The 27,696-nt window shown below is 51.4% G+C and overlaps 4 protein-coding genes across 6 annotated transcripts in view; 2 read left to right on the top strand and 2 right to left on the bottom strand.

The window, feature by feature from the left end:
- Positions 1-912: 912 nt before the first annotated feature.
- Positions 913-14,446, top strand: LOC104359339 (vitamin D3 hydroxylase-associated protein-like). The gene is made up of 16 exons (XM_033000911.2): positions 913-920; positions 4,151-4,376; positions 5,742-5,855; positions 6,202-6,345; positions 7,303-7,436; positions 7,821-8,027; positions 8,503-8,543; positions 8,772-8,896; positions 9,525-9,650; positions 10,504-10,601; positions 10,777-10,876; positions 11,745-11,788; positions 12,258-12,297; positions 12,741-12,849; positions 13,198-13,343; positions 14,016-14,446. Exons 1-16 carry the CDS (start codon positions 913-915, stop codon positions 14,139-14,141), a joined length of 1,788 nt encoding a protein of 595 aa, XP_032856802.2. The 3' UTR covers positions 14,142-14,446.
- Positions 14,447-15,173: 727 nt separating this feature from the next.
- NSUN4 (NOP2/Sun RNA methyltransferase 4) lies at positions 15,174-18,838 on the bottom strand. Its single transcript, XM_042805992.1, has 6 exons — positions 18,734-18,838; positions 17,870-18,300; positions 17,542-17,696; positions 17,222-17,376; positions 16,387-16,511; positions 15,174-15,600 (listed from the first exon to the last, which is right to left on the bottom strand). Exons 1-6 carry the CDS (start codon positions 18,836-18,838, stop codon positions 15,327-15,329), a joined length of 1,245 nt encoding a protein of 414 aa, XP_042661926.1. The 3' UTR covers positions 15,174-15,326.
- A 1,026-nt stretch (positions 18,839-19,864) lies between these two features.
- LOC104363132 (cytochrome b-c1 complex subunit 6, mitochondrial) lies at positions 19,865-21,217 on the bottom strand. Its single transcript, XM_042803434.1, has 4 exons — positions 21,095-21,217; positions 20,968-20,991; positions 20,474-20,635; positions 19,865-20,125 (listed from the first exon to the last, which is right to left on the bottom strand). The coding sequence occupies exons 1-4, from the start codon at positions 21,134-21,136 to the stop codon at positions 20,093-20,095; spliced, it is 261 nt and encodes an 86-aa protein (XP_042659368.1). The 5' UTR covers positions 21,137-21,217; the 3' UTR covers positions 19,865-20,092.
- Positions 21,218-21,531: 314 nt separating this feature from the next.
- LRRC41 (leucine rich repeat containing 41) overlaps positions 21,532-27,696 on the top strand; it is an 8,859-nt gene continuing 2,694 nt past the window's right edge. Inside the window, exons 1-8 of one of the 3 annotated variants that reach the window (XM_042803411.1) lie at positions 21,532-21,679; positions 21,774-21,860; positions 22,470-22,540; positions 23,319-24,441; positions 24,858-25,103; positions 25,990-26,154; positions 26,499-26,597; positions 27,089-27,211. In XM_042803411.1, the coding sequence (XP_042659345.1) occupies positions 21,589-21,679; positions 21,774-21,860; positions 22,470-22,540; positions 23,319-24,441; positions 24,858-25,103; positions 25,990-26,154; positions 26,499-26,597; positions 27,089-27,211 (2,005 nt within the window). In that variant the 5' untranslated portion in view covers positions 21,532-21,588. The remainder of the gene's footprint in view (positions 21,680-21,773; positions 21,861-22,469; positions 22,541-23,318; positions 24,442-24,857; positions 25,104-25,989; positions 26,155-26,498; positions 26,598-27,088; positions 27,212-27,696) is intronic. The other 2 variants (XM_042803404.1, XM_042803406.1) reach the window with 2 other exon arrangements.

Raw genomic sequence — 27,696 nt, 5'->3', positions numbered from 1 at the left:
GTAACTGAGCAAGGTTCAGAGATTGAGTTATCAGGCAATCCAGCTTTTTCATTTGGTTTTACTTTAGTTTGGAGGGTTTTTTCTTTAGTTTGCAGGTTAGACTTTGTATAGTTACAACGTCAGGAGCAAATAAAACTCTCTAGAAGAACTGATACCAGCAGAACATGAGTTGTTAGGACAGGTTAGTTGACCTCTTACAGTTTCCAAAGCAAACAGAGCTCTCCAGTCTAACAGAAAGTGGCAGAGGGCATTAGACATGTGCATCCCCAGGATCCCAGACATTAATTTCAAACAAGTTTCAAGGGCGGAGGTAGTTGAAGTATCTAGAAGCAAATGTTTAAATAATAGGTGAAATGAAACACCTTGACATAGCAAAGCTCACCCTTGAAATACAAAAATGGAAGAATTAGGGTTGGTACATCTTTCATCCTGAAACAGCTGTTAGCTACACAAATCCTCATCTCTCCAAGCACAGTCTCAGTCTACTCTTTTGTGTTTGTTTGTTTGTTTGGGTTTTTTCTGTTACTGTTCTCCTACTTTTCACCCAAATCACCTGGCTTTCCCCCTGCCCTGCTTGCCCACGATGAGACGGGTGAAAAGCCCAAGTTGCTGCTGTAAGCTTTGTGCCCAGCCATTCAGCATCTGGGAACATCCCAGTCCTTCACCATCAGGGCACTGAAGTCTCTGCTGTCACTTGATGGGATCAGACCTGTGCAAGACACCAGGCATGATGGAATAATTAGGAATGCTCCTGCACTTCTAGTGAAGAACTAACGGCTCTCTGCAGCTTCTTTGCTGATGTTGTCTCTACCTTGCTGGAGAAATTGTAAGTAGAATCCATACATCCCACGTGCCTATGGAAAGGCTCAAGGAAAATAGTGCAATACCCACAAAAATGGGAGAGATGTAGTGATGGTCAGGTGAGAAAGCAGCCCCTGCTGCCAGAGGTGTGAGGGTTGGTATGGGAGGTTTCTCTCCCCATCCTATTGCAGTTTATTCAGGGAGAGCCAACAGGGTCCTGGCTGAGCAACACAAAAAAGGGGTTATAGAACCTCACCTCTCAAACGATGTTCTTGGTTGTTGGAAAGGTGCAGATAAAATAGTGACAAGTTTCTTGCCAGCTGTTATGTTCTGTGAGCGTTGGTGAAGTTGGACTGCAGTTGAGGAAAGTTTCATGCTTCCAATAGATATTCCAGGCTGAAATGAGTCAGAAACAAGAGTTCCCAGAAAGTATTTATTCAATCCTCTGAGCCAACTGGAACAACTTATTCAGAGAGGACCAGCCCATTTCACTGTGATTTCAGTGTTTTGTGAAATGTCTTTAAAATTCTTTCAGAGGAACATAGTTAACATACCTCATTTTGCAAATTGTTTTGAAAAAGCACATCAGAGTGTTTGATTCCAAAAACATGAACATGAGATATAACTCGTGTTCATGTTTTTGTCAGGATTTATTCTTTGTTATTTTAATCAAAATGGAGTCAAAGCTGACTTAAAAATAATTATTACCAATTTAGAGGAAAAACACTTTGGTTATAGAAAATTTCTGTCAAAACCCAGCCTGCTTGAGAGCTGAAGGTGTTGGATGGAGTGTGATGACAGTTAAGTCAGTGCAGTTTTGCTTTTGCAAGCAAAGGTGGTGCAGGTCTTGCCAGGAACAGGAGTGGACTGAGTTGGTCCAACTGCCTTTTTTCTGTGATGGTCCAAAATGAAGGAGATGTCGTGGATGCTACAATGAAATCCCAGACCAGCTGCTACAGTCTGACTCTTCTTGTGAAAAGGATCTTGGCTTTCATCTTAACTCCACTGGTGAGTTTTACCTTGGACCTGGATTGATTCAGGTAAGAAAAATATTGCAAAAATGTTTCACTTGGCCTTGGTTGTTTAGTGCACACCAGTGCAATGTGGAAGAGTGAACACTGACCTGTGAGTCAGGCAGGTCTGTATCCTCTGCTATGGGAAGTATTTGACTTGGGACATCCCTTTGTTTCCCTGCCTCAGTTTCCCCATGGGAACAGTGGTCTATTTCTCAGCAGACTTTTCTGCCAAGCATCCTTGCTCCCCTTTGCCTAGAGATGGGTCCACACAAAGTCCTCCACTCTGACCCAGCCCCTCTGCCTCCATGTAGCTGCTCCCTGCCGTGGCAGGACCTCTTTAATTTCGTATGGCTCTTGGAATGCCTCAGCAGGTCTGTTCAGAAGGTGCAAAACAGGCTTGGATTTTGGCACCATCCCAGTCCTGAGGATGAATTCAACCTGCACTCCCTCCAGTCACTCCCCACTGTCTGTGTCCCTGACGTGGCTGTGGCGGGAGCTATGGGGCTGCCCGTGGCCGTGCTGTGTGTGGCCTTGCAGTGGCAGGGAAAGCCATACGTCCTGATCACGAAGAGGGGTGGAGATGCTCGCCTATTGATAGGAAATGGGCTTCCTCAGCAGCATCCAGCCACCCGGAAAAGCAGCTGTGCCTGCTAATAAATCTGCCCTTTGAAACGCCAGGTCAGTCCGGAGGCAGCTGGCTCTGTCTCCGTTAAACATTTGCAGAGTGTCTAAAGGGCAGGATCAGAGCACAAGTCCCAGCCCACAAGTGGTTGTGGGAAGCCAACGCCCTGACACTTTCCAGCATGGGAAAAAAAAATCCTCCCATATCCGCTCAGCCCATCATAAAGGTTACGTTGCTGTCACATAGGCAAAAAGCCCACCTCTGCCTCGGGAAGGCCTTGCGTGGATTCCGGGAGGCTGGGAGAGGGCCGGGCATTGCTGCATGCCCACCCTGTTCTCATGCACCTTCCGGAGGCACCTGCTGCAGCCAGCGCCACCGGGCAGGAGCGGGAGCTGGATGGGCTGCAGGCGCGTCCCCGTGCTGCTGCTCTCATGGAGCCAGCAGTGCCTCAGCTAAGGGGGCATCCCTTGAGCAGAGATGCCGCTGAAAGGGAACACAGTAAAAAGCCAGCTTAATTTGTTACCACATAACTAATTGTTGTCAGCTCCAGACTGTTTCTTGGAGGATGCCAAAGCCAATTTTGTTCAGAGTCCTTCATAAATTTCCCCAGTTAAGAACAAAGAGAACATTCCCTCCTGGCACTAATTGTTACAGAAAACAACGATGAACCGTTAAACCGCTAAGAATGGACATGACAATGGATGACAAAGCAGGCATTAGAGGACTACCTAGCCCTGATGGGAGAAGGCTCTTCACCTTCCTTTCCATATCCAGTTCCACATTTTCTTGGAGAAGGATCAGGGTCTGGGCCTCTGGCCATCAAGTGCAGCCTTGCAAAGTTTTATAATGCACAATTTAGCCGCCAAAAAAACTTTTTCAACTTGGGGCCCATAGGGGGACCTACCATCCATAATCAGCAGAGAAGACCACAGACAGACCATGGCATTTGTTTTGGGGCTGACGTTGGCTGGGTTGTTGCCTTCAGCTCAGTGCATAGTTCTTGTGTGCTTGTAGTGAGAGGCATCTGTGCTGGAAAGAACTCAGACACTAGCTGTCCCAATGGCTGTTGGAAATAGTTTGCTTCTGGCATGTAACCCTGTGGAATTTTTCACTCCTAAGGCAATAGCAATGCTCTGTCATGGAGTGGAACAACCTCTCCTTCTGGTGCTTGCAGACATCATGGTAGTTCTGAGCACTATCCCACAGGCGTCCTGAAACAGCCCCCAGCCACCACAGGAGCAGCATAGGCTAAGGGGTTTGGTGAGAGAGTGGGTATCCCACAGCTGTGCATCCTCTTGTCATGCCATTCCCCATCCCCGTGCAGGGAAGTCTTGAGATTTCAAGCTGGTTTTCCCCTTTCTCCCATTGTCCTCTCAGGCTACACAGGAAATAAGAGAGCAGCTATTTCCTTGCTTCTTTTGTTCAGCTGATCTCACAGCCCTTCCTCACTAGCAGACAACTTCCCACAGTCCAGAAAGCCCCTATAAATCTGACATCTCACAGTTCACTGACCAAACTTCACCTTTTCTGTTTCCCAGTCAATTATTCTCCACTGCACACTCCACTGAAGGCAGCTTTGCAGGGGTCAGCTTTGGACTCACAAACTATTTGCTGACCCAAGGCAGTGGTGCTGGGAGGAGGGACAGGTCTGGGGAGGCAGGGAAGGTCTCCTGCTCCTGCCTTGCTCCTCTTTCTCACTCCATCCCCGGAGACCAGAAGGCCACATTATGATCCAGCACCAGCTGAGACAGCTCCTGCCAGAGAGGGAGGTAGATCCTTCTTCTGTCTTTGCCCTGCTCTGCAGCTCAGCAGCAGCCGTGGTGGTCTGGAAATGGCTGGGCAAAAGGCAGATCCAGAAGAAAATAGAAGAGGCTCAGAGGACCCGGGATGAGGGTGTGAAGAAAATGGCAAAGGCTGTCCAGCAGTTCAGGGAGCAGGTAACCCATCTTTCTGGGGGGTCTGAGTCCCACCGGGGTGTCTGCTGATGTTGTTCTTCAGCCCCTCCTTTCAGTTCATGCCTCCATAGCTTTTATAACAAGGACTCCAGGAGGGATGTGCCAGCAGCCCTTGACATGAGGAAAGGCTGCCTTGGGAGGAAGGGAGATCACTGCTTTCCTCCAGCCGGATGAGGTGCAGTGGGAGTCTACACCCAGGGAGATGGAAATTACTCACCGAGAAGAGGTTTTGGACAAAACAGCTGATGAAGCATTAGACCTTCATTGATCCAAAACCCAGTTCTTTTGGGATCTAGAAATGTCTCTTGCCTCTATGGGTAGAAGCAAGAAAGCTTTTTCCACTTTCTAACTCTTAAGTTTACACACCTGTCCACACCCCTATATCTTTCTCTCTAAAACCTGGCTTCTGTATGCTTCTTGGAGAGTCTTCAGAAGAGCTTTCACTAGGGTTCCTAGCCTCCTGACAGCAGGCTTCCCAGAAGATGTTTGGCCTAACTTAACACTAATGAAGCACAGGGCAGTCAGTGTCCCCGGGAGCAACCAGGACATGACATGGGGACAAATGAGGCAGGCACCCAACCAGCATGGATGTGGCCCTGCATTCCTTCTGCAAGAATGATTTCTAACTACCTTTCCTTCCTCCTCCATTTGCTTCTGAGTAGATGCTTGTTAAACCAGCTCACGTTTACACAGGTAACATATCTGGAGATAAAGTATGCCAGCTACGAGAGGTACATACCTTTGCAACCTTTTTTCTTAAATATATGTATATATAAATATGATATAAAACCTTAAAAAAAACTGTTGGCACTGAGAACTGCCAGTCTTCACCTGAGTAGACCTTGCCCACCTGTGAGTCCCCACTGACTGCTTTGTAGTTTGCTGGGCTTGAGCTATTAGATATTTGTCCTCAGACCTGGCTGACCCACACTGCCTGTACCTATTCTGAGGAGTGAATGGCCAGCCTGAGACTTGTGTGCAAGGATTTTGGTACCTTCTATCCAGGCTGGCATTTTCTCAGCTGAGGTTACCTCTTGGTCGGTAAGTCCCACAGTGCCAGGAGGAACATTCAGATGTGAGGCATTGCCTTGTCCTCTGCTACAATGGGTGCATGAAGCTCTTCTACACCTTCAGAGACAGCTGGGCTCCTGTGTTTGCATCATGTTCATGACATCCAAACTTAGGATGAAACACTCAGCAGCTCAAGGTCTGAATCCCCACATGCAGGGTCTGCCTTTCCAGCGAGCTCTGTTGATAATGTTGACAAAACTTAAGAGACTTACCCACTTTGAGCCAAAGAGTAACTGGAGGTGCTGTCCTGGCATCCCCTTTATCTTCCCCTTGCAGGTCCCCAGTGTCCAGACAGATACTATCCTGTCCTTGCCCCTGCTGGAACTTGCTGGGAGACTGCAAGAAGGGTCTCTGTCCCCCAAGACTGTCCTCTACACCTACATAGAGAAGGTGAGTGCCTGTCCTCAGTGTGATGGGCAGATCACTTACGTTCTCCATACCATGGTGTGTGGGCTGGTGACCGGGAAGACTTGCTGGAGCTGGTGATTATGACGTGTCTTTAATATAGCAGCTATCAGGAGAAAGGTATGAAAAAGCAGAGGTGTCTTTGTCTCCTGGGTCAGACCCACCACTGGACAGTCCTTTGAGATCACTTGAGCTGGGATGCTCGGGGGAAGGGTTTACCATTCATGCCAATCCACCAGCCCTCGCTTTGAAGATCCAGGTAGCTACTGAATGACGCTGTGTAACGGTGCTGTTCTTAACTAACACCTATTTCCCCATGTGTCCATCAAAGGCCCTGGAAGTGACCCAGCAGACAAACTGCTTGCGACATTTTATCCCAGAGTGTGAGGAGCAGCTCCAGGAAATACAACAGCAGAGGGAGAAAGGGCTGCTCTACGGCATCCCCGTCAGCATCAAGGATCACATTGGCCACAAGGTGCTTCCCTTTGTGCCTGTGAAGTGTCCCATCGTGGGCTGGGCTGGGTGGTGAAGTGGTGGGACATGGAGAGTGGGGAAGGGGCCTGATCCCCTCCTTCTTACACCAGGGGAAGCCTGGCTGGGTCGGAGGCTTTGCCCTCACATCTCATTGAAGCTGCAACCCTGGCAGTTAGACATCTCCATCAGCAAAAAAACAAGAGATGAATAGTTATACACCCAAATAATTTCTTCTCTGGTATGTGAGACAGCACAGGCTGGGCTACATGGTCATTTGGGCCATAACTTAGACTTCTACGCAGAAGGTTGCAGTATTGGGGATAAGAACATCACTCAGCTTCTATAAAGTCATTAGTAGCCAGAATCATTAACCTTGAATCCCTGTTGTGCTGTATCCTGACCACTGTTCCACTTAGCAATAAGCCTGTGCATGAGATGCACCAGGGACCCTCCCACAGGCACGCCCTGATGAGGATTGAGCACACACTCCTGAGCTGAATTTGTTAGGTGGTTTCCTCCATGTTGACTTACCAACACAGTTAAGAGGGCTCAAATCAAGCCCCAGACACTAAGGCTAGCTGAAAAAAGGATCACACTGTGTTTGCCTGGGATGTATATTCCCTCCTTGAACATCCACTGGTGGCTTCACTTTGACAGCAGCACACGGGGTTTGATTCTGAGCTAGTGTACCTATGGAGTTGAATCTGGGTCAGGGGAGGGAGAGAAACGTCATGGAAAAGAGCAAGGAGAGCTTCAGGAGAAGCCTTAACCCTATGGATGCTTGGCAGTTGTATGCCAAGGATGGAAGGAGAGGGAGTCCTTGACCCTTCATGCAAGGTCTTGCAAGGGAGTGGGTTAGTACCCACTCCCCACTGCCCCCCAAAGGGGACACCAGATCATCCTTCCAAAACTGCAGGGGAACTGTGCTGACTATGTCTGATGTCACCTCTTTCTACAGGGGCATCTGTCAACCTGTGGACTTGTGCAGTGCCTGGGCACTCTGGTGCAGGAGGACAGCGTCCTAGTAAAAGTTTTGAAGAGGCAGGGGGCCATCCCATTTGCAATGACCAACGTGCCACAATCCCTCTTCAAGTAACATATATCATTAGAAACCTTTCCTCTGGTTGTGCTCCTGAAGTTAAAACCCAGCCTGTAGGTCCCAGAACAGGCTCCTTCCTGTCTCCTGAGATGTTATCTGAACGAATCCCTCTTCCATTAGTTGCCAACAATTTCAGTTCAACTGAAAATAGCTTTCAGATAAGATTAAGAGGATAAAAATCTCTACCATGACATAAGAGAAATCAAGCGCATTTGTGCATGGGAGGGAGAGCGGAGGAATGAGCCATGTCCTGAGGCATTTATGGCCTGGAAGGATGGGGTTGGCTGTGCCACATAAGCTCACTGCAAGGGAGAGCCAACAAACTCAAGGCATCAGGCTGTTCCTGAAAACTCGCTTGCTGGTTTTCTTCTCCCCAGCTATGACTGCAGCAATCCTATCTTTGGCCAGACCTTGAACCCCTTCAACCACCAGAAGAGTCCCGGGGGCTCCTCGGGAGGGGAGGGAGCTCTGATCGCAGGAGGAGGCTCCATCCTGGGCATCGGGTCGGACATTGGTGGCAGCATCCGCCTGCCATCCAGCTTCTGCGGGCTGTGCGGGCTCAAACCCACGGCTGAAAGGCTCAGGTAGGTGCTGGGGTCTGCCCTTCCCACCCTGCAAAGAGCCTGCTAATTGTCAAACTCAGCAGAAGGGGCAAGGTACTTAGTGAGTACTTGGGGGGAAAAGAGAAGACGGTTTCTTAAAGGCTGGCTTGCTTCACTCACAAACCTCTCCCAAGAGGCAGCGTTGTTAGGTTCTGTGGGGAAATGTCCATGTTTTCATTGTAAATCTGGCCTGGGGTTAAAAGGAAAATGTGGATATAGTGGTTAAATAATCCCAAAATGGAACATTTTTTGTTAAGCCAAAACTAAGATTTGTTGAGGTTTATTTTGTTTTCATTTTGACCAAGGTTTTCTGTTTCACATGACTCAAGTCGAATACTTTTAATAATTTTCTTCTGGTTCAGGTCCTGAACTGGAGACTCCACTATGCTATTCAAATGTATTGGGAATACCTCACCATTACTGAAATGACAATATACTTATTTTTCTTTTCCCACAGCCTGTCAGGAGCAAGTGGCCCACTCAGTGGGATCTTGGCAGGTACGTGAATTTTTAATTGCTTTTCTCTATATGCTGTGATGACTCCTTGTGTCGTCCCCTAGGCCTAAGGAAAGCCTGAGACAACCAAGATCTGTCCAGAGTCCATATGAAACATCCCACCTCATTACCTGATCATCCCTTGCACCCAATGTGGCCGTGCAGATGGGTGGACCAGTGTTTGGTGCACCCACTTGTTTAATGTGGATGTTTGCTCTCATCCCACTCCAGTTCCTCTTGCCCTGGGGCCGATGGCAAGGGATGTGGACAGTCTGGCTCTATGCATGAAGGCACTCCTCTGCCAGGAGATGTTCCAGCTGGACCCCACCGTGCCCCCCATCCCCTTTGATGAGAAGGTGAGTCCTTAATTCAGGAAGGGCGCTGCATGCTCAACATATGGAATCTTTAAGTGTCTGGTTATCTTTACAGTACTGGTTTCCAGTAACTTGTTAGCTCTCTTTGAGGGCACAGTCATAATTATTAGGGAAAAATAGGTTAATAGGTAGGTATCCTTTGTGCCTTCTCAGTTGGTGTATAGCTTATCAGATTGAGAAACCCCAGCAAAGGGGGGAGGAAGGCAACACTAGGGGCAAAAAGCTGGAGATCTGTAGGGGAAGATGAGACAGGATCGGAAATTCCTGCAGCAAATCTCTTGACTGAGGACACTTCCCTTCACTCTGCAGCAGACGAATTTCAGGAGGTTTTTCCACTTCTATCCATGTAGCAATGGTTGAATCTACTGGTCTTGCGTGGCTGTGCTCTATCTGAAGGGAGGGATGAAGGGGAGGCTGGAGGAAAAGGCAGGGGTGGACATTTGGAAAGGGTAACTTACAGAAAGTGTAAGCAGCAAAACAGAAAATTAGTTACTCCCCAACACCTGGAGCTTTTACCCCCCCCCCCCCATTCTGCAGTGAGATCCAGCACGGGGGCAGTCCTACCCCCAGCAGGGTTGGAAATGCTTAACTGGTGGCTGCTTTGCTGCAGGTGTACTCCAGCTCTGCTCCACTGCGGGTCGGGTACTACGACACAGACGGCTACTTCCCACTGCCCCCTTGCATGCGGCGGGCGGTGGGGGAAACCCGGGGGGCTCTGCAGGCAGCGGGGCACCAGGTGAGCACAACCACCCCGCGCTCTTCTCCCCGAGGTGTCCCCAGCCCTGTTCCTTCCTGCTGAAATCACCCTGCATAGACCAGACATAGCCTCTAAGCCCAACCGTGGGATAAATGACCTACCAGAGATAGGGGATTAAGTTACTACAGCCATGTAACACAATGCAGATGCACACCTACCCGGGGTAGTAGTGCATCTCAAGGGGAATCAGCACTAGCAATTAGCAAGCTTGTACCTTCAAGGGGCCAGGAGTGTAACAAATCCATCGCTGATCTCCTGGTGGCTGTGGTTCACACCAGGCAGCGGCATCCATAAAGTGCTGCATCTGACTCTGAGAGGTTGCCCCCACATTTTCTCAGTCTGTCCTTCCCCAGCAGGGCTCTGAGAGGTGTTTTTCCCCTTCCTCCCCAATACCCATAGAGACCTCTGCCCCTCCTGATCACTGAGTGAAAAGGGCCATAGGAAACACCATGGGAAACACCTTTCCCTCTGTCTAGACCTACCCATGGAAACACGCTAGTGGTGCTCTTCGTAGCAAAGTGAGTCCGTGTCCAAGCAGGTGCCAATTCTGCTGGGACAGGCTGGAAACTTGGTGCAGTTTCTGTCTCAGTGACTGCCTGGAGCAGAATGGAGGAGGAAACGGCTCTGGAGGGATCTCAATGCTGAGCCAAACGGCTGTCAGGGAGGAATAATCCCACAGGGAGATGCCTGGGCTGGTAGAGGATTGAACTGGGACCTCTGTTGGCGTGTGGAGCTCAGGGAGGTGCTGCTCTGCCTTTGAAGTATATCCACAGTTGGGCCTGGAAATTATTTACATCCCCAGGCTGCAACATAATCTTGTGTTTTGGTGCAGCTGGTGCCCTTTTCTCCACCTCGGATCCACTATGTCATGACTGAACTGTTTTTGAAGACATTTTTTGCTGATGGAGGCCGTTCTTGGTTGGACATGTTGTAAGTATGAGCCCTCTGGCAGCAGTGCTGTAAAACGCTTCTGTCCCCACACCCCCGAGCACAACGCAGAGGCAAAACAAGCCCATCTCTCCCACACCAAACAAGAGATACTCAGTTTCCTGAGAAAGGGAAAACAGCTTCTCTTACATGATCCCCCCCGCTTGTCGTGTCTCAGCACAGGAGATATTGTAGATCCAAACTTGAAATCACAGGTGAACTGCTGCAGGATCCCGAGGCTGGGGAAGAAGCTGCTGGCTTTGATTCTTAAACCTCTGGTGAGTCCCTGGCCTCAGGCTCAGAGCAGAATGGTGTCAGCTAAGCCTTGAGGTGCTTGAAATTGTGATGGTGCTGAGAGACACTTTTAACTAGAAACTCTGAGATTTCAGGCCAAGGCACATGCTATCACTTTGGGAGGTCTCTTCTAGACCCCTGCTGGGATTCATCCAGTGCAGGGAAATGAGAGAAGGACCAGCCAAGAGCTGAAAAATATTAATGCAGAGCCCACAGCAGGTGGTTCTTCAAACCCTAGACTTAGCAGTGCCCAGTTTCCTACAGATTCATGCATTGGGATTACTGCAGCAGAGGGACTCAAGGTTGAAGATCTATCCCTGTGTTGGATGCCTCCCAAAGAGCACACCTTCACGGGGACACGTGGTGATTAATGAGGGCTGGCCCTCACTGTAGCCCTTTCACCAGATGAGCATCCTTTTGTAGGGCTTCTCTCTTCCATCCTCCATTTTCTCTGCCTCTCTGTCCTATTGTGTTGTTCTCAGCTGACAGGATCAAAAAGGTAGCGGTGAGTGGGAGGCAATCAAATTGCTTCTAGAGGTCTCGTTTCTGTGAGATACCAAGTTAAAAAATGTTTGATTTATCAAAAATAATGAAAGGCAACTTGGTTCATGTCAGTGCATTCCTCTGTGAGCAGGAAATAGTGAGCTGTAAGAAATAAATCGGGAACCAACAACCAGAAGTTGGAAGCAAAGTAAATTCAGAACAATGGGGAGCATTTTTAATCATCATCGTTCACCCTCAGTGCAGCATCCCCAGGGACAGAGGCAGGACAGGACCAGGGGTTTCCTGTGGTGGCACAAGTTACTGCACCCACCATGTCATGTCCCTAACAGGAACCTCTTGCCTTTCCAGTTTCCCCGCCTGGCTGACTATCTGAGCGCCTTGGGTGGAATGAGGTAAGACAGCATCACCCCCAAGGGCTGTCCATGAAAATGAACAGTGCCTTCTCCCCTAAGTGTCCATGGTGGGAGGGACTGGATTCACAACAACGCTCTGACCTGCAGGGTCTGTCCCTCCATCCTGGACATGGCTTCAGCCTTTAGGAACACATCTCCGCAGTGCTGCACTGCCCCTAGTGTTATCCTGAATGGGTTGAGGGACTTGGAAAGACAAGGTCATACAGGAAGCCTGGGATGGAGACGAGTACTAAATCCAGGCCCACAAGTGAAACCTCCACTCTACCACTTCCAGACATACATTGCTTAATTGCTTTACCAAATGCCAAAGGAAACTTCAGACAAATCGTGAAAAATGTATTGTTTTAATTAATTGCTAAAATCACAGAGTTTATCAACCTGGAGAATTATTTAAGCAATTCCTCCTCCTCTTAAAGCTTAAAAATATCGCTACAATTTCCACTTGCAGGTCGGTGAAGGAGATGTGGAATCATCACCATCAAATAGAGGTGTGTTTTGAGGACTTTTTTCTCTGGCATGATGTTATGAGTTGAGGCTTTGTGGCAAGTGCCAGGTCAGAGGGTCATCAGCTATGAAAGAGGTTGTGCAGAGGGATGCTGGGGAGGAGACAAGACAGAGGGAAAGGCACAAAAGAGAGATAGGAATTGGTTGCCCACAGTGCTCATGCCCAAATGCCCACATTTGATGGTCCCAACACAACGAAGACTGTCCTGGGAGTGGGGACAGCTAAAGAGGGACCTTCCAATTCCTGGCATAGTCTGGCCGTGTGCTGGGGAGGCAGGCACTTACCCGCTCCCCTGCCTCTTCCCTTGAACACAGCTGCCTGCTGCTACCTTCTTGGCCATGCCAGAGCCTGGTGCATACCCTGGAGAAGCTGAGATGCTCCAGGAGCGGACATGGCCTCCATGTCATCTCCTCTCTCCTCTCCAAGGCATACCGCACCGAGTTCATCGCCCGGTGGAGAGAACTCCAGCTTGATGTTGTGCTGTGCCCTGTCCTGGGGCCTGCCTTCACCACGGGATACCCCGGGAAACTCCTCAGTAAGTGACTCTGGGACCTTCCCAGGAGGGCAGAAGACCACAGTGGTTGAGACTGGACAGAAATGTCCTCTACCACGGAGCTTCACTGCCCACCTAAGCATTTTATAGTCATTAGGAAGGAAAAATAACTACCATAAAACTATCTGAGCAGATGGAGACAGACACATGAAGTGATCTGGTAGCTGTTGTTTCTTGCAGTAGAACTTGGACCTGCAAACGACCAGCCCTGTACAATCTCTCTTCCCAGCAGCAGCTGGTTCTCAGGGGTTTCAGTGAACGTATAAAGTATAAGTTTGAAGGAAGACAGGAGGCTGTGACTACCTGCATCCTCTCTTCTGTTTCTCTCAGCTGCCATCTCCTCCACGATGCTGTACAATGTCTTGAACTTCCCCGCTGGGGTTGTACCCATCAGCACGGTGACAGAAGCTGATGAGGAAGAGCTAAAGCTTTACCGAGGATGCTGTGATGACCCCTGGGACCGGACACTGAAACAGGTATGTGACACAGAAAGTGGTGGAGCAGAGACTGCTGATGGATGTTCAAGTAACAGTTTCAGTGAAATCAGGGGCTCCTAAATCTCTCCATCAGTAAGGGCACAGTGCAAAAACATTCACCTCTTCTTTATAAACCCCTTGCAAATCCCTTTTCTCCCAAGCCCCCAAAACAAAGTCATTAAGCTTTGGAGGGACTGGGGGAGTACCCCCCACGCTGGATTATAGGCTGAAACCAGAAAGAAGCCATGCAGCAACGCTTCTTGGAGTGCGTCCTTGTGACGGCCACAGCCCACAGCACTGCACTGCACCTTCCTCCTGCTCCGTGACACCTTCACCAGGCCCAGGATGTCTGCAGAGCATGGATCAGGAATGAGGATGCTGAAGGAAAAGGGATCTGGATGCAAAACAGATCAAAGCAGAGCTGGCTTGGAGGATGGGGCAGGGGGGTGTGTCCTAAACACGCTGCCTAAGATTTGATAACCATTTCTATCACAAGTACAGCAAGAGCTTTCCCTCTGCCCCTGTGCACCAACTCTGCTTGAATAGCAGGGATCAGCCCCCAACCTCCCCACTCTCCGGGACAAGCCAAGTGCCTAAACCATGTTTCCAAAAGCTGCTGGAGGTCTGACCCCCCCCCCAGGTAACCCCTCACTGCTTGTGTCCCCGCTGCAGGCTGTGGCAGGAGCCGTGGGGCTGCCCGTGGCTGTGCAGTGCGTGGCCTTGCCGTGGCGGGAGGAGCTGTGCCTCCGGTTCATGAAGGAGGTGGAGACCCTCAGCCATGAGAAGAGAGCGGCATAGCCTCCACCCTCCCAACGCCTGCAGGGCCAGAGGTGAGGTGAACGGGACAGCACCGCACAACCTCTCTTTTGCCACTGGCAGTGCAGAGAATACAGCGAGGAGGGAATGAGGAAGGAAAAGCCACTTCTTGCTTGTCAATAAGCACAGATCCTGTAAGGAACCAAGATGCCATGCAGAGGGCAGGACTGGCTTAAGGTGGGTTCAAACGATGATAGATCTATGAACTGTACCTTCCTAGAAGGATGGACATGGATGTGTGTTCACCCTCACTTTCACCTATGCTGCCTCTTGCCAAAGCAGGGTGATGCTGAGAGAAAAGGATTACTAAAGTTCAATAGTATTTTCTTGCTGGCACTGGAGTAGCTTCATCTGGATGTAACCATGGGCTGCCCTGTAAGGAATACAGCCATGTCTACCCTCCCCATCACTGTATTTTGCTCACAAAAAATAAAAATGTAGCTATTAAGCAACTCTTATCATAAACTCCAGTAATCCTTCACTAATGGCTATTATATGAATGCAGTTATTACTCAAAATCATACAAACACCTTCCTGCTGGACATTAAATGGCATCTAGCATGGGAGTGTTCACACCTCCCCTCTCAACCACAGCTTTCCTGTCCATGAGGGATGGCAACAGTCACTGGCTTTTCCACAGCACCAAGCTCTTTCCACCACCAGATCTCGAACATCCCAAGCACATTTACAACCTCACAGCAGGGGCATTCTTAGGAACCTCGTATTTCAGGACCTCAGGCTGCTCTTTCTGAAGGTAGGAGATAAGCAGACAGATACGACTCAATTATGCAGATGATGAGATCTGGGACAGAAAGGCTGAGATCCCCAGATGGTGTTTGTTAACCCAAACCTGCTCATGTAGGATCAAAACAGTCAGACAGGATGGAGGGAGCAGCATCCACACAGGGCCATTCATCCCGTCCCGAGATGGATGGATAAATCACTCCCTCTGATAAGACCTCTCTCTCTTAAACACCTCAGCCTCAAACAAATAAATATTCAGAAGACTCCACAGAAGGCCGTTCTCATTTATTGTCTATGTCTGCAGTAAAAAAGCAGACTTCCTTTGGGACATTTTAAAAAGAAAAATAAACATAAAGCAGCTTTGCTTTCCCTGGAAACTTGGGGCATTTCCTGATAGCCGGCAGACATAGTCTGTCATCCCTTCTACATCCGACATAATTTGCAGAAATACATAGGTCCATAGTTGGCTGTGAGGTGAGGCAGAACAAGCTCCCCCAGCCGGCAATCCGAGAAGAAGGAAAACGTGTCCTGGAAGAGCATCCGAAAGTGGCTCAAGTCCTCAACATGGATACTGATGTTAAACTGGGTTTCTGCAATTTCGACCGCTCTCTCGATCACATGCTCATTCTGCAGCGGGGAGAGGGAGCATGTAGAATACATCACCTTTCCTCCCGGCTTGGTAGCGAGGATCCCAGCCCTGCAGGCAAAATGAACACACACACACCATCATGTGCAGAAGAGGATTGAGGGGGGCACCAGCATTCCCACCCACCAAAACTGGGAAGCCAGCATGTAACTCATAGGAGGTAAGAGAAAAATCTTGAACTCCACAGGCTCAGCAGTCTCACTGCAACTTGAGAAGTGAATTAGACCAGGGCAATATGGGTCAAACAGATGCTTAGATAGATAAAGTACCTAACATGGGAGAGATGCTACTGGAGAGCAGCTGGAATGAGTAATCCTGCACTCTCCTCCAAGGGAATGGGATAAGAGTATGTACAGGAGCAGAGGCTCTCGCAGTTCAAGCACTGCCATGGGACTCTCCAAACTTTTTCCTTATTTCCCCAGCTTGCAGTCAGCCCATCCAGCCCTCCCAGTGAAATGGGGTGACAAAGCACCCCAATGTCCTCCCATGTGCTGGAAGATGTGGACACTCAGGAATCCTTCAGGGCTGATGGCTGGGACCCGGGTGATCATCATGCAAAAGGACAACATTATACCCATCCTGTTCCTTAAACCCTCCTCACGACCTCCTATGGCTACTTCTGGGGACAGGAAGGACATCTGATGTGACTGAGAACATGGGCACATTCTTACACTTACTATGATTTGATGTGTTCAACTATTGCCATTCCAGAAAACTACACGTGGTTTCCACATTTCCCAGTCAGGGACACAAAAAGCAAGAAGAATCCTCAGTGCTGGCCATGGAGAGCTGCTACCATAACACAAATGGCAGCAAAACAGCATCGAGCTCACTCACATCAGCAGCTGCAGCTGCAACATGGGCAACATCTGACGCTCCTTGGTTCGTCTCCTGTGGAAGATGTTGTTCTCCTCCTCCATAACAGAGTGCCTGTCTGTCGTGCAGGGCACATCCACCAGGACCTGCAGCAGCAGAGATCCTCCACCAGTCCTGGGCCCAGGCCAAGCTCAGCAAGTCTCCCAGGGCAACATGCCCCTCGCCCAACCCCTCCACCCTTACCACGCACCAAGCAGCTCTCGGTACCTTGCCTAGCTGATGCTGCCCACGCACAGGTCTGCACTCACACTGAACTGTAACTTGTCCGTCTGCTTTTGCATTTTGGAAACGTGCAAATAAGACACAGAAACGGTGCATAGCACCACACTCTCACACGTGTCCTCATTTAACGTTTCTACTCAGCGCATCTTCCTGGTAGGTGTTGCTGCAGCACCTACGGCTGCAACCACACACGGCCAGAGCTCCTGCAGCGACACCTCCCAGAGTGTCCCAGTGACACAAACCCAGCCCCCACGGCTGAACATGGCTGCGAAACAAGAATTACCAAATCTTGACATTTAATTCTTTCCAGGTGATAGATTAGAACAGGATTTTTAAGAGGTAATACACAGGTAAATAAAGGTACAACTCCAGATGCCCACATGCACCAGATCCTGCAGGAAGGGGATAGCAGGAGGAAATATTACTGCATATGTGGCTTAGTCTTCTCTCTTTCTCTGCATTTAAGATTATGGAAAACCATCCAATTATACTTTAGGATAAGCTGCTGTCTTTCTCTGAAACAGGAGGAAAGTGAACTGGATGGCTTTATCTTCACCAGTTCCCAATCACCTACCTTATGGAAAGTGCCACCTTCCAGCTGCTCCCAGTCCCTTCCATCGCAGGACGTGACACTCACAGTTTCCCTGATTTCTGCGGGAATGTAGCTATGGAGAATCTGGTACAGCCTCTTTGTTCGGGAAATGGAGATGTCATTGGCTGCCAGATGCCCTGAGAGGACGACACAGGCACATTGTGAAGGTCAGTCTTGCAAAACCACACCCGATTCCCAACTCCGACAACCAGAAACGATTAACGGTCAGACATTAACGGGCACAGCACACTCTTACAGCCCCATCTGACGCACATGGACAAGGAACACCCACCTCCACTTACCACAAATCCCAGTCTGCAGCAGCGCCAGTGTCTTGCCACCCGGAGCCGCACAGAGGTCAAGGATAAAGTCATCCGGCTGCACGTTAAGCGCCAGGACGGGCAGGAGAGATGCTGCATCCATGAGAAAATAGCCGAGGAGACCCAGAACGTTCGGCCTGGAAATCACCAGTTTGCATAAAAAAAAAAAAAAAAAAGCAAACATGCAAGGGGAAAAGAAAGCAGTGGTGAGAAGTGAGGATGGGGCCGTACAGGAGCAGCGGGTGCTCACACACCTGCAGCCCCCGAGGCTGGCAATGGCAGCGGGCAGTCTGTGCCAGGGATGTCTCACCGTGCAGGGTGAAAGCGCGTGATGTCACCCCTGGGGAAGGTGTAACACTTGATGTTGGAGCTGATGGAGGTATGAAGCGGTGGTGACGTCTCTGCCTGTGTCATCATCTCTGCCTGCGTCACCGTCCTGGCCTCGCCAGACCCCTCCGGGGAACTGCTTTCCTCCCTCCCCACTTCCTCCACGGTTGCACCCCGCTGCAATCGCTGCGCCTTTTTGAGGGCTTCGGAAACAAAATCGGTGGCATTCAGCAGCTCCAGCTCTTGGGTGACGTGGTCGACATGAGAGAAGTTGTTGATGAGGGCACCGTACTTCTGCTCGCAGAGCAGGCCGGCGCGGACAGAGGGCCACAGGTCCTTCAGCTGCAGGCTGTAGTTCACGTCGAAGTGGTGCAGGGCCAGCCGCGTGGACGGGATGCGGGGCGCTGTGGCAGCCTTGGGGGAAAAAAAATATCAGTCAGGTTAAAAGACATTATCTTGACATCCCAGTGGCCCCCCCCACCCTCCTCCCTGCAGCCTCGATGTTTTCCTGGGAAAACCCAGCGCCAGTTTCTGTGCTGCAAAAAGTCCACGGGGCCGTTCTGCGGCCCCACGAAGCGACTGTGCTCCCGCCACCCGTGGGCTGGTGCTCCCCTGGGGGAGGGGTCAGGGCCGGGAGTGGCTGCAGGGGGCTGGGGGGGCACGGGGTGGGCACGGAGCGGTGTTAAGGGGGGTGTAACGGGTGACGGGGTGCAGCGAGAGTGGCAAGGGGGTGAAATGGGGAGATCAGAGGGGTGCAACAAGGGTTAGCGGCGCGAAAAGAGAGGGGTGCGGGGCAGCCCCCGCGGCGGGGGGGACGGACACACGGCCGGGTTAGGGCCCCGCTCACCCACTTCTCCTTGTACCGGTAGCGGCGCGGCCCCGGCCCCGGCCCCGGCCCCCGCCGCCCCAGCAGCCCCGCCGCCCCCCGCCCGGCCCGGCCCAGCGCCGCCATCGCCCGCGCTCCGGCCCGGCGCCTTCCGGGGCGGGGCCGGCCCGCGCACCGCTGCACGCGCCCCCCCCCACGCGCGCCGAGCCGGGAACAACCGCGCGGGGCCTCCGCGGGCAGAGGAGCCGCGGCAAGGCGGGGGGGCGGGGGGGGGGGACACGGGGGTGGGCATCGGCTGCTGGAAAGGAGCGAGCGGCAGGAGAAACGCGCACGCAGCCGGGAAAAAAAAAAAAAAAAAAAAAATACACCCAAACCTCCTGAAATGACGTTACTCTTAATAAAGCTCCACGTCAATCCCCTAGGCATTAAAGTTGAAATCCACCAGCAAAAGGGTTGTGGACTGCTACACTGATAAAGAACAGCCCAATTTGAAAAGCAGTGCTTTTTTTTTTTTTTTTTTTCCACTTTGAAGAATAACTGATAAAGGATTTGCTGCCTTGTTAAACATCCCAGTTTTCCTGCTACTAAACATCCTGCTCCGAAGAAAAACAGGCGGAGAATGAGCTTGACCCTTCCACATGACAGTCCCGGGTCAGCAGGAGGGGCTGGTGACCCACAAGGGAGGGTTTTAGTTCCCCTCAGGTGACCCTTCACGCTCTGCTTGGGGCTTGAGCAGGTGGAACCACCACCCTGCCCGTCTGATCTGTCCTTCTGGGCAAGAAGGCAAAGCCACCCATGGCCAGGAGGCTCTTCAGCTGCTGACAGCAGCAGGTGACAGTGAAGGACAGCTGACCGTTTTCCCCCAAGCAGGGGAAACCTCTCTCCTAGAAAAGTGTCACTCCTTTTAGTTTAACTTGGTCAGAACTCACTGAGTGAACAGTACTGTTCTAGTGGGGCTTGGAAATAATTGTGGCTCCAACAGACAAATTCTTCCCTGTGGGATCAGGCTCTTGTGCATTACAGCTGCACAAAACAGACATTCCCGCAAGTGAGGAAAAGCCTCCCCCCACAAACTGGGCTCTGACACCCACTGATTTCATCTTAAACCAGCACAAATCAGAAGCACAAGAACTGGGAAATAAAAGGAAGGAATTTCCATGGGAACTGTTTAATATGGAAAATTACAGAACATCAACATGTTTTTTGCACAGCTGCACATCTTCCACAAGAACAAACGCAGTGACACATGGATGCTTGGTCGCTGCCAGGAAGCCGTTTCGTTTATACTTGGCATGGAGAATCAACGGGTGGGAAGCAGTACTGTGAACACAGAAACTGCCAACACCGCCTGTAGAAGCAGATGGACAATCAAGCCCGCCTTCACTTCAGGTTCTTAAAGAGTTTGTGAGCAACCTGGAAAAATGAGACAAAGCACTCAGTAATTCATAGTTCAGGGCTGAAAATCAGCAGGGTGTTACCACCCGTCTCTTGGCCTTCTCGGCCACTAAGGCACATGGCCCCACAGCCCTCTGCTGCTTTTAGTGTTTTGCAATAAGTCATTCAAGAAAACTAACAAAGGAGGAACCAAACATTTAACAGGAGCAAGCATTAAGGCTCAGAGGTCTTCAGAGCTCACTGTGACTGGGACTCAAGAGCTACCACCTCTCACACGTGAACTGTCTGCACTCCCAGAAGTGCAGCTAAAGGCAGCTCTGCTCCCCACACCAGCAGGAGCATTGCATCCACGAGTGCTGCACTTACACAGTGGTCCCTGGCATGCAGGAAGTCAAAGAGCTCCTCTGTGCACTGTTCTTCTGTCTGGGACCGGGAGGACACCCGTGCATCACACAGCTCCAGCTGCTCCCGTGCCTTCACGCATTTCTCCGTCTTCTCGCAGTGCTCCCGGACCGTGGTTAGAGGATCCTGCAGGCACAAGGCTGACATGAGAACGGAAAGACCCCAAAACGCCATTTCCCCCCTTTGAGACCCACAGCTTTCAGGGGGAGCCACACATCCACATCAAAGCCCAGACTCCAGCTGCCTCCTCGCTGAGCTTTGGCTCGCCAGCACAGAGTGGTGACAGGGGCCCGAAATCCCTGCGAGTTTGTTTGTCAGTGCTGAAAGGCACCGGTCATCAACCCCGTGGGAGCAACGAGTCACTGCAGAGGCTACAAACCTCCCCCGCCGCCAGCGAGGCCTGCCAGCTCCCCGGGCAGGGGCGGCCCAGGGTCCCCCGGCCCCACTCCCCATCTTACCACCAGCTCTTCCTCCTCCTCCTCCTACGGGGGGAAAAAAAAAAAACAACAAAAAACAGGCGTTATCAACCGTCCGCTCGCCCAAAACGCCTCAGTGCACCCCCCCCGCCGGCCCGGCCCCGCTCACCTCGGGCTCCCCCGCGTGAACCACGGTGTCACGCAGCCCCATCGCCCCGCTCCCACCGCCCAGAAGGACTCGCCAGGGTCACCCGGCGGAAGGGCCACCGCCGACCCGGGTGCGGAAGGGCCGCCGCAGCGCCATGGCGCCCGCTCCCTCACGGGGCGGTGCTTCGGGCCTGCGGGCGTCCCTTCCAAACATGGCAGCCGCCGGCGGCGGCTGCGCCAGTGACCGTCTCCAGATCGCAACAGTTCCGCTCCTCGCCGCCTTCTTTTTGCTTTCCTTCCTGGGGATCGCGACTGTGGAGCAGCATCGGTCTGGCTGCCGCTCCCGGCCCGTCCGGCCACGCGTGGGAAGGGCTCGGCGCGACCTCCCCAACATGGCCGCCCGCTCCCTCCTCCTCCTCCTCCTCCTCCTCCTTCCAAGATGGCGGCGGCGGCGGCGCGCGGGAGGGCGGGGTGCCTTCTCAAGATGGCGGCGGCGCGGTGGCGCTGAGCGGCGCGATGGCGGCGGCGGAGGAGCCGCGTAGCCTGTTCGCGCTGAGCGCGGCGGCGGTGAGCCGCAGCATGGGGGCCCTGGAGCGGGACGTCTGGGGTAAGGCGCGGGAGCGGCGCGGGGCGGCGGGGCGGCGGGGCCCGGGGCTTGCCCACCAGCCACCCTGCCGCCGTCTCCCTCTGGCTCTCCGCAGCGCTGCCCGGGCATCTCCTGCGGGGGCTCCTGCCGCTTCTCACCGTCTTCCGCCTCGAACGGGCCGAGGGCGCTGCGCGGAGAGCAGGTGACACCGGCGGGGACGGCGACAAACCCTTGGGGGTACTCCCGGGCGGGAGGGCGAACCCCCACACGCCCTGGGGGGTGAACCCCCACACGCCCTGGGGGGTGAACCCCCACACGCCCTGGGGGGTGAACCCCCACACGCCCTGGGGGGTGAACCCCACACCGGAGGGACCCCCGGCCGGAGAGGGGAGCCCGCGCTGGAGGAATAAACCTCCCCAGGCTGGGAATGGCGGTCCCGGGGAGGGGGAAGGCACCCCCGGAGCACAGGCCCTGCCGCCAGGGCTTGGATCCCTCCCTGCACCCAAACCCGCGAGCCCCGTCCCATGCCCAGGCAGGGTTCACACAGCCGTGCAGGCCCTGCTGTAACTTCGCTTCTTTTGAGGACCAACAAAACCTGCTATTTTTTTAACTCCCGTCCCGTAAGAGGCGGTGGTCTCCCCTTCACCGCAAAGCACCAACCTTTTGCTGCAGGGGTCTGCATCTGTGCCCCCCAGTGCTGCCCCTTATCCGCCCAGCGCCCCTGCGAGCTCCGGGGCAGGGCACTCAGGTCAGGGTAAAGGGGTGAAGGCACCTGGTTGATTGTTTGTTTGGTTTTTTTTTTTTCCCCCAGGCCTCTCGACGCAGCCCATCTGGCGCAAGCTGTGGGACGATGTGATGAAAACCAGGCCACCCAACTCAGAGGTGAGGAGACACTGCCGGTGGGAGAAGGGGCACGACACAGATGCCCCGTTTCTGCTGTTTTCCATGAGGTTTCATTTTTAAGCCTGCTGGTATTGCTGGCCACCTCCAGGCACTTGCTGGCGCTTGTTTATGAGCTCTGGACCAAGGCATGACCCTGGTAGTACAATCATTTTGGGAAACGGTGTTCATAAAATGAATTGTAGTGTACAGCCACACCCTTCGTCTCACAACAGCGAGTTTGCCGAAAGAATAAATCCTTTCTTTAGAGATGTAATTCTTGGGGAAACAGAGGATAAAACCAGTGTCTTATATCATGCTTACGCCTACGCTGGCAAAAAAATGTTCAGATGTCTTAGAAAACACTAGAAAAATACTTACAGAAGACAGTAAGAATGGCTTTTTGTAGGAAAACTGAAGCAGCTTCATTAATTCAGCATTGCAAAAGAATCATTAACAGGCGACTTAATCACAGCCTATAAATAGACGCTCGGGAAGAAAATTCCTGATGATGTGGTTTTTAATAGGCAAAAAAATGTCTTATCTTCAAACCACTGAATATTTTTAAATTAGGTAAGAAGCAGGATAAAAGAGACAGCGATGGAAGTGACTCTGGTTTTGAACAAATACGCTGAGGAAGGATGTTGAGAACTAGGAAGCTATTCACAGTTGCGCTAGCAGTACCTTTTGCTTAGCAGGTAACAATAATTAACTTAAAAGAATGAGAAAAATTGTGACTGACTTTTTGTTAATATGGCCTGGCCCTACTGTTTAATTGCAGAATATAACCTGTTGGAGGAAGAAGTTCCTTGAAACGTTCTTCTCAAACGTTCTTCATGGTGTCTTGGATGTTTCCTCTGACTGGCGTCTCAACGACCACCACTTTTCACCACTGCTCCACAGCTCCCCGCATGTTTCTCAGCTTACCCTCTGCAACATGCTGCAGGGTGCAGTGGAGCTCACTGCTGAGCACAACCAGAAAGTGCTTGAAAACCTGGCTGGCTCCCTGCAGATCCTGAAGTTCCAGCACCTCCTCTCCTCCGACCAGTCCATCAGGCGCTCGCTGGTTTTACTTCTTCACCGGTTGATTCACCATGGTTCTGTCAACCAAGTGTCTATGTATTCCTGGCCTGTTCCTGACACAGTTCTTCTTGTCCTCATTTTGAGCATGAGTGCTGGGTTTTGGCGCTCGGGAAATGCCCTTGCATATCACAGCAGCCCATGTGGCCTTTGCAGAGAGGAGGACAAAGCCCAAAGCCAGGAGTCAGCACAAGAGCGAGCAGAGAGGGGCTGTTACGATGAGGGGGAGTGGAGCGATGGTGGGAACCAGAAGGAATCCCCCAGGGCTGACACTTGTCTGAACTCTGTCCTCTCCAGACCAGGAAGTCCTCTGCGAAACCAAGCATGTGAGGAGTCAAGCAGCAAGGTGTCCTGTGACCACACCACCACTCGGGGAGGATCTTCTTGTTGCATCTCAGACCAGCTGTCCTGTCGCCCCATTCTTCGAAAGACACGCAGACGGCTAAAATCTGCAGTGGCGAAGAGACGTCGCTGCCTCAGACGAAGCAGGGGACCATATGCTGACCCAGAAGACCTGTATGATTTTGTTTTTGCTGTTGCTAGAGAGGATAATTCAGGGTTACTCGACAAAAATAGTGCCACAGAGGGAGAAAACACTGAGAACTGGACTAGTTCTTCCCCAGGATCTCCATGCACTGGCCGTGCTGGCTGTAAGAAAAGAGGGGGATCTGCTGGGATCTTTTCTCTGAAAGCTGCTCGCCGCTTCCGAAGTGTGTCCACACTGGAATTGTTCTCCATTCCTTTGACTGGGGAGACGTGTCGGACTCTGAGTAACCTGCTGAGCTCCTGGGTGTCTTTAGAAAACTTGGTTCTGTCTTACAACGGTTAGTGGTGGGCACGGGTTGCTTCCTTCAGCCTTGGTCTAATGGTCTGACTTACTGCTCACGTTTACCCTGATTTTATTTTTACTGGAATGGGCATATTTAAAAGTATTGGTACCCAATCTTGAGAATGGCTTTGGTGGAGATGTTTAATGAGTGTGGGGACTTGTTTGAGGGAAAGAACGGGGCCATTCTGCACCAGAACAGCCCCTGGCCTTGTGCTTAAATGGCCATCCAAATAGGGCAAGGGAAAGAGCCAGATCTCCATCTCCTGTATACACAGTCTAGCTTAAAAATGTGTGGGTAAAGCAGTCTGTGAGTTTAGCCTTTGACTTAGGCAGTTGGTGCAGCTCCAGCTGCGTGTGTGTTGGTGTCTGTACAGGCACAGCTAACACCTTTCTGTACGAATGCTGTTCCAGGCCTGGGTGCTAACATCTTCTGTATCCTCTCTGGGCTCCGGGCCCTCTCCTGCCACTCGGACTGCCACCTCCGCGTGGTGCGCGTGAGCGACGTCTTCTCCCACATGCCTTGCATGGAGCTTGTTCACTGCATCCTGAGCGCCTTCCCCCAGCTCCACACACTCTCAGTCAGCTTCGACCTCAAAAACCAGCTGGAGGGGAACAGGCCAGAGGGGAATCCAAGCTGCAGCGAGGTAGAAATCCCAGGTAGGAATCATTCTAAGTGATGACCAGGATGTGGCAGGCAGATAGACCTGTAAAAGCTTGGCGCACAGATTTGAACTCTACACTGTTACAGTGATGTGTAATTAAGCAATTGCAGCCTCACCTTTCTGATTTAGATGGCATTGCAGTTTGTCATTTCCGGACTCTGACATGCTCTGTGGAGCCTGAGTCTTGGACAAAGCATTTTATTGCTGTATGCCAACCTGCTGCAGTGTCAGCTTTGTACAGGGCCAGTCATAGCCTGCTCGCAGTGACTGTCCACGCAGCCCACAGGGAGTGTATCCCACCAGATATGTAAATTGGTTGGGAGCTTCTGCTTTGTCCATCCTATTGACTCTGAGGCTCTAAGACTTAGATGACACTTAAGCTGAGGGAAAGCATCTCTTGATCATTACAATGCCACAGGTGATGGCAAAGCACTGCCCAGGCCTCTGGATTACAGTCTGGGAGCTGTAGCAGTGTGTTCTCATCTCACAGGTCTCTCATCACACATATTGGCCTTTGAGTGACCATAAAAGCAGTAAGCAAAGCCTGAGCAAGCATGGAGTTGGGTCACTGAAGAGCTGTGCTCTGGGAAGACACTGACTGGTTTGTGCGTAAGGGGTGACCTTTTCTCAAGCATTGTTTCGCTGCCAGAATGCAGTAGAAATTGGTGGCCCTGTGGTCTGGCAGGAGTCCTGAAATGAGCCTTCAGTGATTTACATTGCCATAGAACTCTGTGGGGCAGGCTGTGTCACACAGGCACTTTCTACCAACCTGATAGTCCTGTCAGGCACACAGACTACTTGCTTGCTCTAGGACCTAGCTACCTTGAAGACAGGCACTCCAGACCGAGCTCTTTCATTGTTGTTTCCTTTTCCTCCCTTAGAGAGCTGCCTGGAGCAGCTGGAGATCCGATTCCCCAGGGAACCTTTGCACACCGCATTCCTGCTGCCAGTGCTCAAGGCATCAAAGTCCCTCCAGCAGTTGTCCCTTGACAGCGCCACACTGCCCTGTTCCCAGGAGCTGGGGCTCCTTTTGGAGGCGCTCAGAGGTACTCTGCTAACCTGTAGGAAGCATCACTGTGACACCCAGAGTAGCTTCCTTGCTGGGATCTTCCATCCTTTAGCATGAAGCTAGCGTAGGTGGGACCGTTTCTTCAGTGTGGACATCCTTGAAGTCTCCTGAGAAAAGGAAATGGGTGTCAGCCATCCCACTTTCTGTGCTGACTGTGTGAATGATCCTGCACAGCAGGGTAGTTCCTTTTTAATTGCCCACAATCCAGCACAAGTTATCCACAGTCCAACACAGTTTCTGGGTGTTAGCTGATAGTTGGGTCAGGGTCGTTTTATCCCAAGGACATACAGTACTTTACCAGAAAACTTGTTTTGCTTTTAGAGTGTAATCCAAACTTGAAGAAAGTGAGCTTTCATGATGTGAACCTGGCTGAGCACCAGAAAGAAGTTCTGCTTTTGCTTCAGGATCCCATCCTGCAAGGTACAGAAAACTCCTGGGTGCTGGTGCCTGGAAATGTGCTGCAGGTGGCTGCTTTTGCCTGGCTGACGTTTAAGAGGTGATCTTCAGATGTGTAAGGTTTAGCCAAATGTCACTGTCCCTGGAGCAGATCTGTAGCTGTTGGCAGTGGGAATGTGTCTGGTTCTTTGTGCCAGCAGGGCAGAGAGGGGAGCAGCTGCAAAGCTGGCATGTGCTGCAGGGAAGAGTCCATAGTCTTGGCTATAAAACAGAGACTTTTAACCTGCAGAGAACATCAGCCTTTAACTGGGTCAGCCGGCAAAGCTGCTTCCCTGGGTGTGATCTCTGCTCTCTTCCTGCGACAGAGCAGCAGTGCTGTTGTATGCAATCCGTGGCTGGGGAGGCTTTGTTCTGGCATACAGATTAGGGGCTGGAGGTGTCTGCAGGATGTAATTATGGAATAATGAAGTGCACAGGGAGTAGTAACATGTACTGTCAATCCATTTCTTCTGTAGAAATCACGTTTTCCTTCTGCCGGCTGTTTGAAAGCTCTACTACCGAGTTTTTGTCAGAAATAATCAATACAGTGAAAAGAAATTCATCTTTGAAGAGCCTCAAACTGCCTGGGAATCGCCTTGGTGCGTACAGTGAATGTTGCTCTGGGGCCTTGACCTTGGACCAGCTCTTTTGGAAGTAACTTAGGGGTTGGAGTTAGGACTGTTGCTAGTTGGTGAAGTCCGTGCTGAACTTAACATATGCATGAACAGAGGGGATTTAGCTCAAAATAAGGAACACTGTGTTCACTTTTTAAAAGCAGAATTTCAGTTGTGTTCAGCAATGTACTGAGAGCCCAGGTGTTGCACACCTGTTACAGTTGCTTTATTCTGCAGCAAAAAGCAAGTATCAACAGGACTCCAGATTTGACGCTACAGTAATCTGCTCTGGACTCTAACAGGAACAGATCCAGCAACAGATGCACTGCCTCTTACAGATTTTACCCAAGTTTGGGGATTTTGTGCCTTAAAAGCTGGTGGCAGCCACTGAAGGGATGGGGATAAGTAAGGGAAGGCCTTGCGTCAAAGAACTGGAACTGAATTTACAGAAAGGGTAGGCTTTTTAGATC

The sequence above is a fragment of the Tyto alba genome, unplaced genomic scaffold (genome assembly GCF_018691265.1).
Source record: "Tyto alba isolate M040663 unplaced genomic scaffold, T.alba_DEE_v4.0 Super-Scaffold_1000006, whole genome shotgun sequence".
Classification (NCBI taxonomy): Eukaryota; Metazoa; Chordata; class Aves; order Strigiformes; family Tytonidae; genus Tyto; species Tyto alba.
Note: the sequence above shows the minus strand (reverse complement) of the source record. Positions and strands in the feature narration are given on the sequence as shown.